We start from the raw sequence: 17,118 nt of genomic DNA on the forward strand, positions 1-17,118 counted from the left end.
CAGTAGCGGAACTTGCAGGGGCCAATCAACGGTGGATCAACGGTTGAATGGAATCAACGGTGGATGGATGGTTGAATCTTGGACGACGTATAGAAATGATATACGTGGAAGGTGCTATACCGTGGATTACGAAATACCGTGGATCAACGGTAGATTCCGGTACACGAAGTTGAAAATTCCTCGAGGATTCCGATAAACCGTTAATTCACCGTTGATTCACCGTTAAACTTCAACCACTGAATGAGTTCTTCTATGGATGCCACCACTCTGAACTGTGTGTCGTTTTATCTAAAAGCCCATTCTACCATCTGTGCCGCCATCGTCAAGCGCATTTAGCTTAGAGATCTCTGTCTGTAATCATTGTAAAACACTTTCCTTGCAATGAAGCTATAGAAAATGTCTACTGGACAGCAGAACTCGGTCTTAGATGCGCAGGCTCCTTATCCTCTTCTCGATTCTGACGATGAGAATCCCTCTGTTCGGGAAGATTCCCTTTCTCCACGCGTAAGTTTACTTGTTTTTATATCCCTATGAATCATTTACTATGATTTCCGAGTAAATCCCATATATATTGTAGTAATTGATTCATTTGGTGGTGAAGGCACACAAGCGACAGCGCCGCGAAGAACTCTCTGCGCCGAAGAAGCGCAGTAAGGGGACGAAGAACGGACAAGCGTCCCAGTCCGAGCTTGATTTCCTGTCTCAAGCAAAGAAATTTGGGCGCGAAACTCGGTGGAGTTGGTTCCTCAACCATGACACCGATGCCTATCCTTCGTTGATCCGGAAGGTATATGGCCAGGATTTTCCAGCCGAAATGACTGCGGATTCTGCCCTCTGGCGCCGGGCCAAACAGGTCTTTAAAGACCAAGTCAAAACGTTCAAGGCCCAAACCATCGAGAAGATGAGAGTAAGTTCAAAATTCTAAGTCCCCAAGTCTAGATTTCCATTTCCCCCTTCTAGATCCCATTTTCAAGTCCAGATCTCATTTCCCCCTTTAGATTTCTCTTTTTAAGTCCATATTCCATATCCCAAGTCCAGATCTACATTTCCAAGTCCATTTCAAGTTCAAATCAAGTTTAAATCTCCAGAACGCTATATTTAACTCCAGATCTATTTGTCCAAATCTAGAATTCAATGTTTAAGTATTTAACTACTATGTATGTAGGACTGGCTCGAGCAGAACGTACTCCTGAATCAAGTCTTGTCTCGACTAGATTCCGCTGGTGTTGCCCTCCATCTCGGCGAAAAGTTCTCTTCGGAGGATTTCCTTAACGTATGGTATTATATGAAGGGATATCTAGATGTAGATAAATCCTCTCAATTGGGGGAATTTTATTGCAAGTGTAAGTTATATATTTCATATATCCGCGTTTTATCTCTTGTGTTTTGTCGAACTATGTTTTATCTAGTTGTCCTTTGAATCTGGATTTTATCCATCTAGATGTATATTCTGTCTAACTGTGTCCTGGCATTTGTCCATTTAAAGCCGCATTTTGCCCATAATCTAACGTAAAATAGCCATGTTTATGTCCCTGGGCTCGTTCGTGTGGGGGATTGTTCGGGCGGAGCGTATAGAGAAGACTGGCTCCGAAACGGCGAAATCCAAGCTTCATAAAGCTTGGTATTCAATGTGCCTTGCGGAGCCGTTTGAGGACGTGGATAGGGAGTGTTTTAAAGAGCTATTTAATATTAGCTCTGGGCAGAGGGACCCTACACCGCGTCAAAATGACGCTACACTAGCGACAATGTCGTTTGCACTTATAGCCCCCCCTCCTCACCCCCGCGACTCTAGGTCCGGTTAGTCCCCGTTCTTCTCCCCCCTCTCCTCTCTCCTTTCTCCTCTCCTCCCTCCTCTCCCCCCTCTCTCCCCTTCCATTCGCGCTGTTTCGTTTTCTATGGTCTGTAGGACCGTGTGGTTGTTTTCTGTAGTCTGGTGTTTGTGGTCTGGTTTCTGTTTCCTATTTTCTTATGTAGTGTGTTTAGAACTGTGTTTTCTGCTCTGTATTTTATATTCCTGTGCTTTTCTATCAGATGCTCCGTTTTCGTGCAATATTTCTATAGTATAGTACTGCTTACACAGCCGCTAGGTGGCATTGTGCCTGGACTTCTAGATCTTTGGGATTCCCAACGTATTCTTGGGTATAGGATACATACACGGTATGTGGTTCTTAGACAACCAAACCCAGTTCCCTAACCCCTTAATATGTCTTGGCTTCTAGTTCCTCTAGGTCATCTCTACCGCCAATAGAAGACCTACTCCCTAATCTATATCTTTATAACCTAGTAGATGATGATCCGTTGCTAAGGATGGTTCCTAGTATACTTCTTATTCCGGCACGTATTGTCTACCTGCTATAGTGGATCCTACTACCCGCCTACCTGCCTGTCTGCCCGGAATGTAATTTCCTTTACTAGTTTTCTTTTGAATGATAAAGTAAATAGAATAGAATACGATACTATGTCTAATAGCCTACTGTATTCTCAATTGCGAGAACAACTTAGGTGCATACCGGTGGTGGATTTCGAAAATTGCAAAGTCCTGATACGCCAGTGTGCCTTCCATTTCTTATATTCCGTACCTGCTACAAACGTACTTAACACATTAAAATTCCCACATGCAACCTCTTATCTACCACAGCCTCACCTGCTACAACAGAACTTACACTTACACTCTTCATTCTTAATCTTATCCTTATTTCCTATTCTCACTCGTATCATCAATCATCTCTATATACCCATTAGATCCGACCTCGTTAAGATGTCTCGTATCCCTATTCGAGGCCTAGCGGATATACTCCTTGCCAAAACGACACAAAGGCATAGTAGGGACCAAGAAGGAAGCTCTTCAAAGAAGAGGAAGATTAAGGAAGAACTTGTGGACGATAGAGAATTCCTAGCTGGGTTTAGTGATGACGAAAGTGATTATAACGTCAGTCCTGACCTACATGCCGTAAGTATAATGGATATAATAAATCTGATAAATATTCAACAGAATGACTTACAGGTAAATAGGATCTTGCCTCTGATGACCTTACAGAGAACCTCATTGGCCTCCAGACTGACCAGGCTGAAGTCGTTGACGATAATGAGACAACCCTTCTAGATCTACACGATCTTCGGCTGCTCGAGCAGTTCCAGGATCCTGAAGAGGAAGATATAATACCAACGGTTCCTGTCGATACTATCGATGAGGACGATATAGAGACTGTTATATCTGCCACAGTTGGATATCAGCCATCTTTCACTGCCGCACCTTCTACCGCTGTATTTGACACGGTCGCTGGTCCTAGTCACGTCACTGCTGAGGCCACTGCGGCCATCCAACCGCCTGCGGACTTCGACGACTCAACACCTGTCCCCAACCCTCGAGCAGCCCCTACATCAGACTTTGAGGTTGCACTCGGCCTATGGTGTCAAGAGGCAGGTATCTCACGCGCTCAGTGGACAGGCCTTCGAGAAATCCTTAATATGCTGAGCGATGACGCTGTAAAGAAGCTGCCAAAGGCCCTAGATACCCTGAAGCTACATGCTGTTGGCCAACTCCCTCTCCTTGAGCTCCGTCAGACCCCCATCAAGCTTAATATTGCCAAGCTGCCTGCCTCAAGGAGGAAAATCATTATGAGCAGAGCATTAGCAGCGGGTCAGGTTGCCACTGCGCCTGACAACCTCTTCTTCTTTAACCCTATCTACCTCTTCCAAGCTATTCTCTCATCAACGATCCGCGAGCGTATGCATATCGGAATGGCCCATTTCGTTGATGAGCCGGCAGAGCTCTGGCACTCTACCGCCTGGGCCTCTTCAATCCGCTACTCCTCCGGCGAGTTCCCGCGTCTCCCCGAAGGCCAGGTAGTCTTTCCGTCTGATATTGTACTATACCAGTGCAACGAAGCTATATGCCGCTGCCACACAGACGCTGACAAAAATCACATCGGTCGCATTCTCTCGTTTGGTAGAGACTACCGTAGCCAACGTGAGCATCGTGGCCCTATTGGATCGGTCGTCGTCGAGGTCCAAAAGATCGTTCCGTTCATCGATCTTATGGATACACGCCGGGATCTCTTGCTCATGATCATCAAGCTTGACCCTCTGCCAGAAAATAAGGAACTAGTGATCCTAGAGGATGATATTTCTATGGTTCTCGAGAGTGCTCTTACTCCATATACCTTCAACTTTGACATCTTCCTTGACTATGCCTTCGAGAGCAGCGTTAAGCTTAGAGACGACAAGAGCCATATTCAAGGCCAGCTCTTTATCCGCCGTATTTTCCGTGGGGACAATATCCGCCCTCTAAACCAGTCTAGGGCTATCCGTGGCCAGATAGAGATAGCGGAATATGGTCGCCAGTATCTCGTTGACAAGTTTAGCAAAAGTTCTAACATTATCTCTATTCCCCTGCTCGCCTTTCTTGACGGGTTCGGCTTATTTCGGAACATGTACCGTACGATTATGGGGTTCTATCTCTTATTAGCGCCTCTCCGCAGTTCAGACCGTAATAAGAGGCAGAATGTCTTCCCACTTACACTCGGCCCGCATGGCAGCAACTTTACAGAGGTTACCGATGCCCTTAGAGGTAGAATAACACAGCTCGAACGAGGCATTGATATGCTTATCACCGGTAAGCAGTTTACCGTCTGCGTCTCTGTTATGGCATATATTGGTGATATGCCCCAGCAGCAGACCAATTCAGGCTTCCGATCTGTCGCCGCCGAATCTACTTGCAGGATGTGTCTTGTCGAGACTGCCCAACGTGGCCTCCTTGATTTTGATATCGAAGCCCGCGGCCGATACCACTATGAAGTTATACGTCAGAGGGCTTCTATCCGAAGCAGACCTAACAAGATCCAGAGGAAGATTACGGCCGATAAGTTAGGTATGGAAGCAGAGGACCCGGCATTGATGAAACTGAGTCCTGCTCTTGATCTCGTCCTCTCCCGTCCTCCCGATCCTTTCCACTCTGAACTCAATGGCATCACGAAGCTTACGCACCTTCTGTGGAATGGAGATCTCTTGACAAAAAAGGCCGCAGCCGAATATGGTCGGTTGCTCCGCTCTTTTCCGTTCCCTCCCGGATGGGGTCGTCTCCAAGCTCCTGAGCACTACATCGGAAGCTACTCCCTTCAAGAGCACGCCCGATGGAGCGTTATTGCCCCCTGCCTGGCTCGAGTTTGGTTACGCGAAAAGCATATCCAGAATGCGTACTTCGAGGGCGTCCATATTGCGTTTAAAGATATTATGGTCGAGATTGGTGAATCTAGCAAGAACCCCAGCAGACAGCTTGTCCCAAACTTGATCGTTACGGCGTTATCGGCGATTGCCAAGTCTAACATGCTCTGCACTGCTTCTCACCTGACGCAAGGAGAGCGTCAAACTTTCGATACGGATATCAAGCGGTGCCGTGACATGTTTAAGCGGCTCTGCAGAGCTGCTGCTCTTGCGTCGTCGAGTCGTCGGACATCTGTTAATCCGCCTGCCTCAGATACTGCCCCCCAGGTAGGCGGAAAATCAACTGCTAGCCAGATAGTCGTCTCATCGATCGAGACGCCAGGGCCAATGCAAGGACAGACAGCCATAGATGGTGCCCTCACCACAAAAAAGGCCATCCAGTTCCAACGGGATCAGCAGAGGCCAAATGTCCATATTGGTTTACATTTTCAAGAGGTTCTCCGTGAGTATGCCATCCCTGCTAACGCGGGTGTCCTGCCTGGTGAGAACAAGCATAAGGAGTACAAGAATGCCATCCTCCTTACAAATAAGCGCAACCCTGAGAAGGACCTCCTCTAGCGCGAGAATATTCGTCAAACCCTCCGCCTCGCCCTTACCGGTGCCTTTCCTAATGCCAAGATCACTAAGCAGCTCCAAGACATTGACCAAGCCTGTCCAACGCTCTTCCGCACTCTGTTTCCACAGGAGACTATGCGTCTGGCGATCGATGAAGATAATACCGGCGATACCGTCGAGAACATCATCTTTGACGATGGTCATCGTAATCCTACAGCGCAGTCTAAGATCCAGCAGAAGTATTGCCGCGAGACGCTCAAGCTCCCTACACGCCCGTCACATATGACAGCAGGTTTCCGTGGTAATTTATCCTCTGCCTATCTCCGAGACTATGGGCGGAACGTACACCATATGGGAACCAGTGTCGTCGAGTGGTGGAAGAAGTTCTCGTTTGATGCCAATAATAAGAGGACTACTTTTGGACGAGGTGACTTCATCCAGGTCCGTGGTACCACCCTTAAGGTATGCGGTATCGACGATATCTTCACGCATGAAGCGCTGCCCGGCTATAAGCGCCTGTTCCTCATCCTGACGCCCACCTTGCAACCCACCGAACGTGTCGATCCTGCGCCTACCTCACAACACACCGGATGCGTCAATCCTGTATCGACCTCGCAAGCCACCGGACGTATTGACCCTATTCTCAAGCTCCCTCTCCTGCGTATTGAAGGCGAGGAGCAGCAGTTCTTCGTCGGCCTTCCTGCTATCGAAGCTACCAAGCTCTTTATCCTCCCCGTCAAGGAACACGACGGACATGACAATGAGATACCGTTGGACAAGGATTCGGACACGCTGCTATATGTAAACTGGAGCAAGATCCACTTTATGTAGTGCCTGGCGCCAGACAAGCTTAAGATAGCTGGCTGTCAGGAGAGATAGATGAGACGGATCTGTGTAATAAGAAGGGCGCTCTGGTGGCTTGCAAACTATACGATAGATGGATGGATGGATGGATGGATGGATGGATGGATAGATGGATGGATAGATGGGTGGATGGATTCTGATGGCTTACAAAGTGTATGATGGATGGACGAGATGAATAGATGGATAGATCGCTGCACTGATGGCATCAAATGGGTGTCTGGGACCGATGGGACGAAAACAATACACCGGCATACACTTCCTACCGTGGGAGGTAAAGTCTCTCTACACCGACCACAGGAGCGCCGCACTACCTCTAACCCACCCAACTCTGTTCGACTCTTAACATGAAGGGGATTTTACACGCGATACAGCGATGTATGTATAATACACAGGCTTTCCGATAAGCTTAGCAAAACATTCAAGCAGCATGGGGGGCTGGTTGTAACGAGTAAAACATTCCTGCAAGTGAACCACGTGATTAGTAGTCGATCTGCGGTGGACAAACCAATCAACGGTATAGACCCCGATCAACCGTTGATATACCGTTGAATAAGTCTATACGTATAATGAAATCAACGGTGTAGGCGAAAATCAACCGTTGAATGCGTTATACGAAGATGCGAAATCAACGGGGAAACTTCGGTTGATTCGTATCAACGGTTGATTTCTTTCAACGGTGGATCAACGGTATATCAACGGTTGATTGGCCCCTGCAAGTTCCACTACTGCGTGTTGCAGTTGCAAGGGAACGAGGCAACAAGGCACTCTTCCCAAGGCCGCCAGGCCAAAGAGCCATCAATCTGGGCCAGAAGCCCAAGACCGTTACATCCCTTTCGCTCAAGTCGAAAGCATGTTCCTAATAGTTGTGTCAAATTGCTCAGGTTCGCGGCCAAGTATTTGAGCCAAATTTGGGGTAACGGCTGCACATTCGCCATCGCGGATCGCATCAAACGCAGTTGTCCAGATAGGCGCCCAGTTACTACCCCGATATGTGAGATCAGTGTGGACCTGTGGCTGTTTGACATACTCATCCACAAGTACCTGACGGATCACGATTGGCTTATTGAGCACGCGGCTGAAGACATCCGCTGTTTCATTAAGAGACCGAGCACGAGGGCAAGAGGCGACTTGCTGCGTGTTGTTGGAAGGATTGAGCAGGTGGTCAACAGTCAATACAACAAGTACAGGAAACAGATTGCTTCTTCTAAACGCAGCGTTAAATTCAAGTACAGACTGGAGTCAATGCGGCAATGCCATTCCTGCCTCCCGGCATTCATGACATCCTTACCCCACCAGCATTTGAACGCATTAGACAACAGGATCTGCTGCACCAGAAGGAGCAAACATAACGTCGTCGGGGGAATCCTTGTTCTGGCCTCTTTGAGAAGATAAATGGTCTTCCATGTCATCATACGCTGCGAGATGTGATGCATTCTGGATCGACGTTACGACCAAACCACCTTTACGACGATTATTGGCGCTATCAACGTAAGCAAGGTCGGTCAATAATCCTCTCTCTAAGCCTATATCGATCTATCCTAGAGCCGCAGTTGAACGACGTGCACTGCCGTCTCTTCCTTAATCCCAGGGTCAAACACTTGCTGATGTCTTACGACACATAAATACCTCTGTCGCCGTGTTAATTCCTACATCTTTACTAGCTGCGAATGCTATAACTACTTCTATATCTGTATCGATTCCTGAACCTGCTCTTGTGTCTTCCCCTACTCCATCTCATTTGCCTTCATCTGTTTCTATTAAAGTGTCTATTACTACGGCTCAACCCCCTCTACAGTCTGCCTGGCAACCTTTGTCGTTAGAAGAGTTCTTTGCTGACGTCGAGTGTCGACGGCTTCAGCCCACTCTGTATAACTGCAGTGACTTGAACACATTGAACAATTTTTTGGCGGAGACAGGGCAGGAAAAGGACCCCATAGAAGTGATCGAAGCACGGAATATGGCTCTCGCTACAAGCGGAGTGTATGCTTCCTGCACTCCAACAATGGCATGGAATTATCACTTTGGAGATGTGGAAGCTTTCTACGCTGAAAGATTTGCACAAGCCGATGCTCAAAATGTGCTTAGAGAGCGCCCTAAGCGCGCACTAGCAGAGGCGGCTTCAAATTCATGGAAAGGACTCGGTCCGCGCAAGAGCCAGTGACGTCAGTAGAAAGAAGATAGGCGTGATAATATAGACTAGCTGATATAGGTTATTTGAGAGGAGTAGACGGAAGCCTCCCGCCGAACACCCTTTCGTATGCTTATGGAAGTGCTACATGGAGAGCGCTTACACGCGAACAGTTCGAGAATATGTACTTACAAACGTATATCTATAGTTAGGAGTGCGTACGATCGTGAACGACTTGCTTGATGTAATTTATTCTATACTAGTATCAATTGGGAAACTGGGTGGAAAATCTCACCAGCCTCAGCAGTATGTACTGTAATACTCGAACGGCAGAGGGATGGCGCAGGCCAGGGCATCAGCTCTGGAGGCTGGGAGCCTGAGGTTATAACCTGCATTGATAATAACCGATATATTTTGGAGAAAGGGGAAGTAAACAGCGCGTGAGGTCGCTACTGCGATGGTTGCCTGAAGGTGATGTGATGAAGTAAAATTGCCGGTCGCTCCCATAGGTGATAGGAGATGTTATTTACAACAACGATTAGAATAATGGGTATCCAAGGGTCGCTTCGCCGCCCAGGCGTATCGTCATCCACGCTCAGTGCTCCACGCTCACCGCACATGGCCAGATCAGCTTCTGTCCCCGAGGCAACCAATGTGTCGCCGGTAATGGGACATCAGAAATATCTACTGCCCGACCCCGCTGAAGAGGCCTCCGAAAAGCCCGCCGCCGCTGGCGCCAAGGCCGCTATTGCTGCTCTCGGCGAAGCCACCAGTCGATCCGCCGGATGAGCCACCGCTGCTCTGAGCAGCGCGGATGCGTTGCGCCAGGAACTCGCCCGCGTCGTCCCCGTCCACCATGTAGGTCAGATGGGCCACGGTGATGATCAAGGTGCCGCTGCAGACAAGGTCGCCTATGGCGCAGATGATCTTGAAGTTCTCCGGGGGGATACCTTGGATCTTGCCGCGGGACTGCAGCTTCTTGGTGTCGCCGAAGGTGACGACGCCGGCGATGCGGGAAACGACTTGCGAAGGGGAGTCTTCGATGGCCTCGTGGGTGATGGCGGCACCTTGGCTATATGATGGTTAGAATGGGGTGGCGAGGTTGAAGAGCTGGGATTGGGCGAACCTGTAACCACCGGCGACGACGATGGAACCGTCGCATTGGGTAGCCTTCTGAAGCTTCGCCTTCATGTCGCGGACACCAGTGGGGTCACCGCCCGACGGGAGGAAGTTGGTGGTCAACAGCGCAGGATAGTCGACGCCCTCCGCGGCGACGTTCTCCTTGCCGAAGATGTCCTTGAGCTTATTAGCCGTGTTTGGACCGGCGATGAATCCGAAGTTGCCCGGCTCGGTCGAGCCACGAGCAAAGATGAAGATGACCGGTTTGCAGCCTTCTTCAGTGAACTCGCTGGCAGACATGCCGACACCGAACAATTGACGGGCCTCGACTGGCTCTGCCACCGGGGCTGCGGTGGCGATGCCCGCAAGCAGGGTAAGAATGGAAGCAACCTTCATGTTGGAAAGAAAATATTGGAAAAAGATTTGGTTATCAAAGGACTGACTGTCCAGAGAAGCTCTGGGCTTGGGAATGAATGGAATTCAAGGTGTCGTTCAGGCCGTACTGACACTGTGGTCCGATGGTGATGCAACCCCCTTTATATCTGCATGTCTACCGCAGTTGGGTGATCTCGAAATGACGGGCGCCTCCCCCAGGCTCTCCACGTAATTTGCGGAGATATAATACTTCACGCAGGCGCAGTGTGAAGCTCATCTTCAATCTACTTCACAGGCGAGCATAAAACGACGAGGGAGACCATAGTACCAAAGTACCTAGGCCAAGAACAATAAGCATTGTGGATGGAGAACATTGCCCAGTCACCGTTGCTTGGGGCAATCTTAACTGAGGAACGTCGAAAGAGAAGACTTAGAACAGAAGCCGAAAACATATTACTCAGACTGATATGTAGACCATCCCAGGAAATGATGCCCTCCATTGGATGGAAATCCGCGCCACTCCCTCCTCCAGACTCCTGCTTTTATGCGAGGCCGAATAAACGGTTTACCCTAAGGGCCAGAAAAGATTCGTCTCCGGTGAGGTCAACTTCGTATAACTTCGTATATAGATTGAACGCCGATGTACGAGGACCCCTTCTCAGCCGCCGAGCAACATCCCATCTGACGATAGGTTCGGATATTGATCCGAAGCGGGTGCCGGACAAATGACACAAGGTCTTGGCAGGGATTGATTTTGCGGTTCCCGGCAGGCCCGGCACCCAGGCGACAGATTTCGGGGCCCATCACTTTGAGAGGAGTCTGCATCAGTGTACAAAAACCGCATGTGTTATTGATTGAATTTCTCAACTAACACAAGTTTAAACACTGTTAAATATAAATGATGCTATCTAGGACGCTTAAAAGCTCTATATCTAACAGATTCTAGGGGTTTCCGCCTTAAAACCTCCAATCAGTTGTCCCTCTGTCTATCACGACCTGAAGCTTTTCAGGCATAGGATCAATGCGGGAATTGATCCATTCCTGCTTAACACCGTCCTATCCGTCTTTTAGAAGCTGTTACGTCTAGTTGGGCTCCCAATGGGTATATTTACGTACGTGTTGCTTCGTCGGTTGGAAACAGTCTCGACGATCGCGAGATCCGGAGATGATGCGCAATTGAAGTAGTGTTTCAGACCGTTTTGAGCCTTCAATTCCTTCACGATATTTCCCTTACTCCGTGAGGGCCTATGACCAGAACAATGGCCATGGGGTATAGACGTATAGTATACGGTAATTGACCCAAGCCTTGGCAATTCGTATACGAGTCTTATGCGACCCGTACAGGTCGACGTCCGACGTCGGTAGCCGAGAACATATTAGGGCTAAGTGTTGTATCCTGGTATTCTGACCAAGGGCAAGGGACAACTTTGGTATTTGAACTAGGCCAGATCAGTCACAGAGATCACGTGACTTACTCACTGACTTGCACGGATCGCCCCACTCTCAGATGAACTTTCGTGTGAGAGTCACCAAGCCGGCCATTGAGTCTGCAGGTCGTCCCACCCTCAGATGAGTTTTCGTCTGAGAGTGCACGGTCCATAGAGGCACATTACATGACCCGCACGGTCCATACTACTTCTCACACTCAGACGAACCTGCCAAAATGTATGCATAATGCATTAGGAATACATTTATTATAGCCCAGTTTCTAAAGATTTGGTATATAATGTATTAGGGATATGTTCGTAATTCATTTCTAACCTATTAGAAGAGTTCGCCCAAAGCTGTGTTGGTTCAGAATGCTTTCAAAATGCATTTGAAATGCATTCCGTTGGAACTTACATCTTGCCCCCAAGGCTCCGTGTCCAAAGGTTGCGACGGCAGAGCACAGAACAGCTGGTATAAGGTAGTGTAAGAAGGAAAGTTCATCTGAGAGCGGGCATTGTCATCTGAGTGTGGATGGTCTGTGTCTTTCGGCAAAACATATGAGTTTATGACCGGGTTGGCGATTCTCATACGAAAGTTCATCTGAGAGTGGGCCGAACTGTAGACTCCAACACAACACTTAGACAGATCAATTTGTCGCGGCATTCCAGCCTCCGAAGCGGTCAACGTTGAAATTCTCGACATAGCTGAGAAACGGAAGGAATGACTGTAGCGAACCTGAAAAGTGAGATGTGCAATGTACGAAACAGGTACATGGTATGGAAGAAAAGTGGCAAGCTGTTAATGTTTTTCATGTTGTTTAATGCGACAATATATTAAACGGAACATGGTCTCAACGCGGCACGTGCAAGCTACCTCTGCGCCAGAACGGCTAGATTCTAGAAGGCTAGATACGCCTTGCGTCACAATACGCTTCAATGAGACATAATTAAGGCTCGAGTCGGATGACCAGTTCTACACGGCCAGTTCTGGAGCAATTCACTATCTGGTCTCCTTCCCTGGTACAAGCCACTTGAGCTTGTGAGTCAATTTTGAACGCAAGTTGGTTCGATTCCCTTGAACAGTTGAATGCCGATGCTTTGACTTAAGAGGTTCTAATGGGTCCGATGCACCGCAGCCTGGCGACCAAAGTGTCACAGGAAAATTACCTTAGCTATATCTGCCCTTCTACTAGCCTCCTAGTAGGGGCGTCCCTTTTTGGGGATTTAGCTTAGTTGGTTACATTTGACACAAAGACCAAGTACCTTGGCATATCGTCGTGATAATTAGATCCTACAACCCGATGCATTCTCAATCATACATTGAACTCGAAGAAATTGCTAGTTTGATTAGAATCACTTGCTTCAGCAGATTCCAGAGGGGTCCCATTTGTTGTACTGTAGATATCGAGTCCTCAGAAAAGCCGTCTGCTTGCCCCTATCGGTCCCTTTCATCCTTCCTTTACGCGACTGGGCCAGAATATTCACAGCAAGAGGGAGAAGACTTGCTCTTTCTGGCCTATTATAATCGATTATGTTGAAAAGAAAGTAGATCGTCGTGATCACAGGGGCTGGGATATCTGTCAATGCCGGCCTAGTAGCAGTACATCGATGCAGGCCACTCCAAGAACTTTCTCCCCCTTAGGCCTTTGGCTGGAAAAGGCTGCAGACAACTTCAGATTCAATAGCGTCGCTTGGTATAAGCGAGTATAGGTCTTAGACGCACTAGTGAGACTCATCGACATGATGCCAAATACCATCATTAACCCTAGATATCGCAGCTGGGTCAAGATGACTTTGGCACGGCGTCTTAGGCGCCCTCGAGTTGCGTCGTAGGATCCGCGTCCGCATCAAGAGAACAATCGCACAGTGTCCACGAGCCATCCCGCAAAGCATCTCGAATTTTGCGTTCGTGACGATACCACCGCAGATTTCCTCTGTCCATTCCTGATAGCATATCAAAATGGTACTGTTGATGCTTCCTCTTTAATTTCTGCGCAAACGACTTGACCTTGACATCTATATTGTAGCGGTAGAGGTACTCGACGTGACAGGTGATATGGAGCCAATATAGCGGGTCCTCCAATGGATCGTCTAGTAGAGCTCCGATAAGAGAATCAAGAAGCGCTGGGAGCCGAGGAACGGAGGAAGTGAGAGATTTTGCGCCATGACACGGCCCGTTGAGAAATCAAAATGCTAGTCTTTGGCAGGAAGCAGGATGGTCTCTCCTGGTTCCGATATAGCGCCAACTAGACGAACTGATTGAGGATCTTGTACCTCATTGTCATTGGTTGGAGGCAGCAGTCGGCGCTGCGGCGTGTCGACAGTCGCGCTTCCAATCCTTGCTGGTGCCGAACTCAAGGTCCAGCCGAGCCGCTGTATCAAAACCTCAGCGGCTTCGTCCAGGTTATTGACTAGAAGATAGAGATGAAAGATTCCTGTCGGGATACCATAGCGTAGGAGGGCATCTTCAAACCAAATCACGTAAGGGATGTGATGATCGCGTAGGACAGTACAAGGCTGGTATCTAGCCCCTGTAAGTTCGAACTCACGCATAAGGGTTGTCATCGCATTTCAAGATAAAGGCAAAGTGGCATAGGCGGCGGTAATTGAGGTCGGGTTGAGATTTGTGCAGTGTTGCAGTTCGACCCTAGCGTGTCGCTTAAGGCATTTGAGTTGAATTGTTCTTCGGTGTGAGCAGCTCGTGTCTCATATAGGAACTTTGATGCGGTGGAAGAATAGTTGTGATGAATGGTATTTAACCGCCGCAGCTTTGACATGGTGGAAAAACTGACAACAGTCGCCGCAGGTGTCGCTGTAGTGAGGCTACACATGAACCTATCAGAGATCCACTTTGCTAACCACCACGATGATTTTAAACATGCAAAGCTTATTCTTAGCCGGCATTGGTTGAGTAGCATCCTCACCTCAACGGCTCAACCTCATTGGTACATAAGTCGAGATGACCAATAGCTTCAACCGAAATTCAAAGGCAAGAGGAGAGAGAGAGAGAGGTTCATACGCCTGTCAGGCCTCTCTGCGAGGCCAATGTGGGGAACTACCTAGGCTGCCTAATTAAATGTGTTAGTGCCTTGTGGCCTTGTGTCCCCATTCCTCCGGTAGAGATCGGTTGACTTTGAGGATAGAAAACAAGATACGAATGCGAAAGTTAATAGAACAATAAATGAGGACATTGAGAAAGCATGAGAGCGAAGTTCCGGTTAGCCCTGCGGATGTCGAGCAGCGCTGGCAGTGCTCATCATGAAGTGAAGGGCGCCGACTTCTCCTTACCTACCGTAGCAACGGAAACCGGGTATAGGACAGTACAGAATAAATGCACCTACCTATGTGATAAACAAATGCTACAGCGCGAGAGCTATGGAACGACATCGGGCTGGGAGGAAGTTCACACCGGGGGTGATTCATGAAAGCGATCCATGTCCCGTCCACATTGCGTACCGCTGCGCTTCAGGGATGCCATGCCATGACTTGACGTGACGACGACGAGAATTGACAAGACCGCCATTGGAAGCAGGATTCTGGACGAGGTTGGCTGATCGATAAAATCTTGTGCAGGAGATCCAAGGAAGATGAAACTATTGGGAGGTACCCGAAGACCACGCGATGAAAATGCTACCTTGAGGAAGGAGCTCGACCGAAAGTGCATAATTACATGGGCCGGCGCGACTAGAGATGCGATGAACGATCAGATATCCACGACACATTTCACGTCACACAGTGTTAGTCCCCAACATTGAAGATTGGAAAAGCGCGCTATGCATTGCTATCCCTCATGGCTATGACATACAACAACAGGCAACAGGCAGGCAGGCAGGCAGGCAGGCAGATTGGTAGGCAAGGCGCGGTAGGTTCTCCCATCCCATCCCATCCCATCTCCAATATCGAACACCGAAATATCCCAGAAACACACAACACACACACACACACACACACCAGACGCATCCGACCAATGCAACACCCCGCGAACCAACCATAAGTAAAACACGCTCGTCAATGCCGCACATCCGTCCAGACCGAACCACATACACACCGAAATCAACCGACGGAAAGGGGAAAACAAACTCCGAGAATATCGCATCCATCCGATTCCGACCATCCCGATTTCGGAGATCCAGTCCAGATCCAGGCGCATCGCATCGCATCGCAATCTTGCAAACTATAGTATCGTATCCCGAAAGCCGTCCAAACCGCACCGACACCGGCAAGTTCGTTGGAAGAAGGCAAGGAAAGCGAGGCGAGCAGGATAGCAATAGAAACAGGGAAGGACCGCACCAAAAACGGAATGGATGGATGGGATGGAATAGAGAAAATGTACAGGAGATGGACAGGCAAAACCACAACAACAAAGTCAGATGTCCGTTTCCTGGGAGATCGCAAACACCGTGCCGCATGATGAACCAACCGAACCGAACCGAACCATTCCATGCTGCCATGCCGTTGCGAGAGGGAGATATAGAGGGAGAGAGGGGGGGAAGGATGCCGTCCATAGCCGGAAAGGCAACAACGCGCCGATGTCGAAATGTGCGCCTCGAAAACCACCGGAAAACCCCGCTCGTTTCGTCGACCATTTGCGCATATTGCATCCCGATGTAAGTCATCCTCGACGTACATAAGAAAGAAAAAAAGCCCCGGATATTTGCCATGTTGGTTTCGCCATCCCGTTGTTTTCAATCGGTTGCGGATGCTGGTGTGTTTTTGGACAAAGACAATACAGATATGTATGTGTATCGTCGCGGGGGGAGAGAAGGGGGAGGAGGGAAAAAAACAGAGAACTCCGGGTCCGATTATCCAGGATCATGAGTCGACGTGATCGTGAGATGAGGTATTTCGCGCAGAGAGTGGGAGAGAGGGAGGAAATAGACGAAAGAACATCGGAGACACCGGACAGCCGTGGCATGCAGAAAAACCCAAAGGAAACGCAACCCAAGAAAACACAACTGCGAGATCGAACGGTTGATACAAATCCACCTTAATCGATCTTCCTAGTTCCCCACCATGATGCAATTCTATTTCGATGTTTTATTTTTTGTCTTGGAGAAAATCAAAGACTCGCTCGTAGTCCCCGTTTCATGATTTGAATATTGAATCGTGATAAAAACGCCGTTGCAGTCCAAGACAGACTTCGTGATATCACCCGTGGTTTAAAGGTGTCGTCGTTCCCGATATCGAATAAAGAGATAGGGGAAAGTAAAGGTATACTTTGTACAGGTCGGAGAGAATCGAAGAGGAAGGCGACCGAGAACGGTGGAGGATCGTCCGAGAGGCCAGGGAGGGAAGACGCGGATACACCAGCGCGAAGTCTTAGCAACACAGAACGCTTAGGGTCATGAAACGGACATCGGAAAGGATTAAATTGGCGGATCGATGGAAGATCGATGGAAGATCGATGGGTGGATTTGACCCGGCCGT

The 17,118-nt window shown here is 48.7% G+C and overlaps 7 protein-coding genes across 7 annotated transcripts; 3 read left to right on the forward strand and 4 right to left on the reverse strand.

The window, feature by feature from the left end:
* Positions 1-2,492, forward strand: P152DRAFT_261244 (uncharacterized protein). Its single transcript, XM_033674790.1, has 6 exons — positions 1-504; positions 602-907; positions 1,166-1,343; positions 1,519-1,797; positions 2,088-2,157; positions 2,319-2,492. The coding sequence occupies exons 1-6, from the start codon at positions 397-399 to the stop codon at positions 2,356-2,358; spliced, it is 981 nt and encodes a 326-aa protein (XP_033535735.1). The 5' UTR covers positions 1-396; the 3' UTR covers positions 2,359-2,492.
* Positions 2,493-2,622: 130 nt separating this feature from the next.
* P152DRAFT_431744 (uncharacterized protein) lies at positions 2,623-5,035 on the forward strand (the record flags this gene model as incomplete). Its single annotated transcript, XM_033677426.1, has 2 exons — positions 2,623-2,950; positions 3,013-5,035. Coding segments are annotated over exons 1-2 (2,214 nt in total), but the record flags the coding sequence as incomplete, so codon positions are not given.
* Positions 5,036-5,771: 736 nt separating this feature from the next.
* On the forward strand, positions 5,772-7,071 carry P152DRAFT_456338 (uncharacterized protein). The gene has a single exon (XM_033678977.1). The coding sequence runs from the start codon at positions 5,914-5,916 to the stop codon at positions 6,607-6,609; it is 696 nt and encodes a 231-aa protein (XP_033535737.1). The 5' UTR covers positions 5,772-5,913; the 3' UTR covers positions 6,610-7,071.
* A 2,294-nt stretch (positions 7,072-9,365) lies between these two features.
* On the reverse strand, positions 9,366-10,456 carry P152DRAFT_261277 (cutinase-domain-containing protein). Its single transcript, XM_033674791.1, has 2 exons — positions 9,897-10,456; positions 9,366-9,842 (listed from the first exon to the last, which is right to left on the reverse strand). Exons 1-2 carry the CDS (start codon positions 10,283-10,285, stop codon positions 9,455-9,457), a joined length of 777 nt encoding a protein of 258 aa, XP_033535738.1. The 5' UTR covers positions 10,286-10,456; the 3' UTR covers positions 9,366-9,454.
* Positions 10,457-11,963: 1,507 nt separating this feature from the next.
* Positions 11,964-12,484, reverse strand: P152DRAFT_456340 (uncharacterized protein). Its single transcript, XM_033678978.1, has one exon. It carries the CDS (start codon positions 12,392-12,394, stop codon positions 12,059-12,061), a length of 336 nt encoding a protein of 111 aa, XP_033535739.1. The 5' UTR covers positions 12,395-12,484; the 3' UTR covers positions 11,964-12,058.
* Positions 12,485-13,498: 1,014 nt separating this feature from the next.
* P152DRAFT_465070 (uncharacterized protein) lies at positions 13,499-14,244 on the reverse strand (the record flags this gene model as incomplete). Its single annotated transcript, XM_033680604.1, has 2 exons — positions 13,499-13,768; positions 13,966-14,244. 2 exons carry the CDS (start codon positions 14,242-14,244, stop codon positions 13,499-13,501), a joined length of 549 nt encoding a protein of 182 aa, XP_033535740.1.
* Positions 14,245-15,209: 965 nt separating this feature from the next.
* On the reverse strand, positions 15,210-16,780 carry P152DRAFT_261490 (uncharacterized protein). The gene is made up of 2 exons (XM_033674793.1): positions 16,605-16,780; positions 15,210-16,535 (listed from the first exon to the last, which is right to left on the reverse strand). The coding sequence occupies exon 2, from the start codon at positions 16,350-16,352 to the stop codon at positions 15,486-15,488; it is 867 nt and encodes a 288-aa protein (XP_033535741.1). The 5' UTR covers positions 16,353-16,535; positions 16,605-16,780; the 3' UTR covers positions 15,210-15,485.
* Positions 16,781-17,118: the final 338 nt, after the last annotated feature.

The sequence above is a fragment of the Eremomyces bilateralis genome (genome assembly GCF_010015585.1).
Source record: "Eremomyces bilateralis CBS 781.70 unplaced genomic scaffold P152scaffold_5, whole genome shotgun sequence".
NCBI classification, from domain to species: domain Eukaryota; kingdom Fungi; phylum Ascomycota; class Dothideomycetes; order Eremomycetales; family Eremomycetaceae; genus Eremomyces; species Eremomyces bilateralis.

Bases quoted from the DNA above. Each gene is read 5' to 3' on its own strand.
- P152DRAFT_261490 (XM_033674793.1), bottom strand. From the start codon at position 16,352: ATGGCAAATATCCGGGGCTTTTTTTCTTTCTTATGTACGTCGAGGATG.
- P152DRAFT_261277 (XM_033674791.1), bottom strand. From the start codon at position 10,285: ATGAAGGTTGCTTCCATTCTTACCCTGCTTGCGGGCATCGCCACCGCA. The intron at 9,843-9,896 runs GTTCGCCCAATC...ACCATCATATAG, and splicing joins GTCGTCGCCGGTGGTTACAG to CCAAGGTGCCGCCATCACCC.
- P152DRAFT_456340 (XM_033678978.1), bottom strand. From the start codon at position 12,394: ATGTCGAGAATTTCAACGTTGACCGCTTCGGAGGCTGGAATGCCGCGA.
- P152DRAFT_456338 (XM_033678977.1), top strand. From the start codon at position 5,914: ATGCGTCTGGCGATCGATGAAGATAATACCGGCGATACCGTCGAGAAC.
- P152DRAFT_261244 (XM_033674790.1), top strand. From the start codon at position 397: ATGTCTACTGGACAGCAGAACTCGGTCTTAGATGCGCAGGCTCCTTAT. The intron at 505-601 runs GTAAGTTTACTT...TTGGTGGTGAAG, and splicing joins AAGATTCCCTTTCTCCACGC to GCACACAAGCGACAGCGCCG. The intron at 1,798-2,087 runs GTTAGTCCCCGT...CACAGCCGCTAG, and splicing joins CCCCCGCGACTCTAGGTCCG to GTGGCATTGTGCCTGGACTT.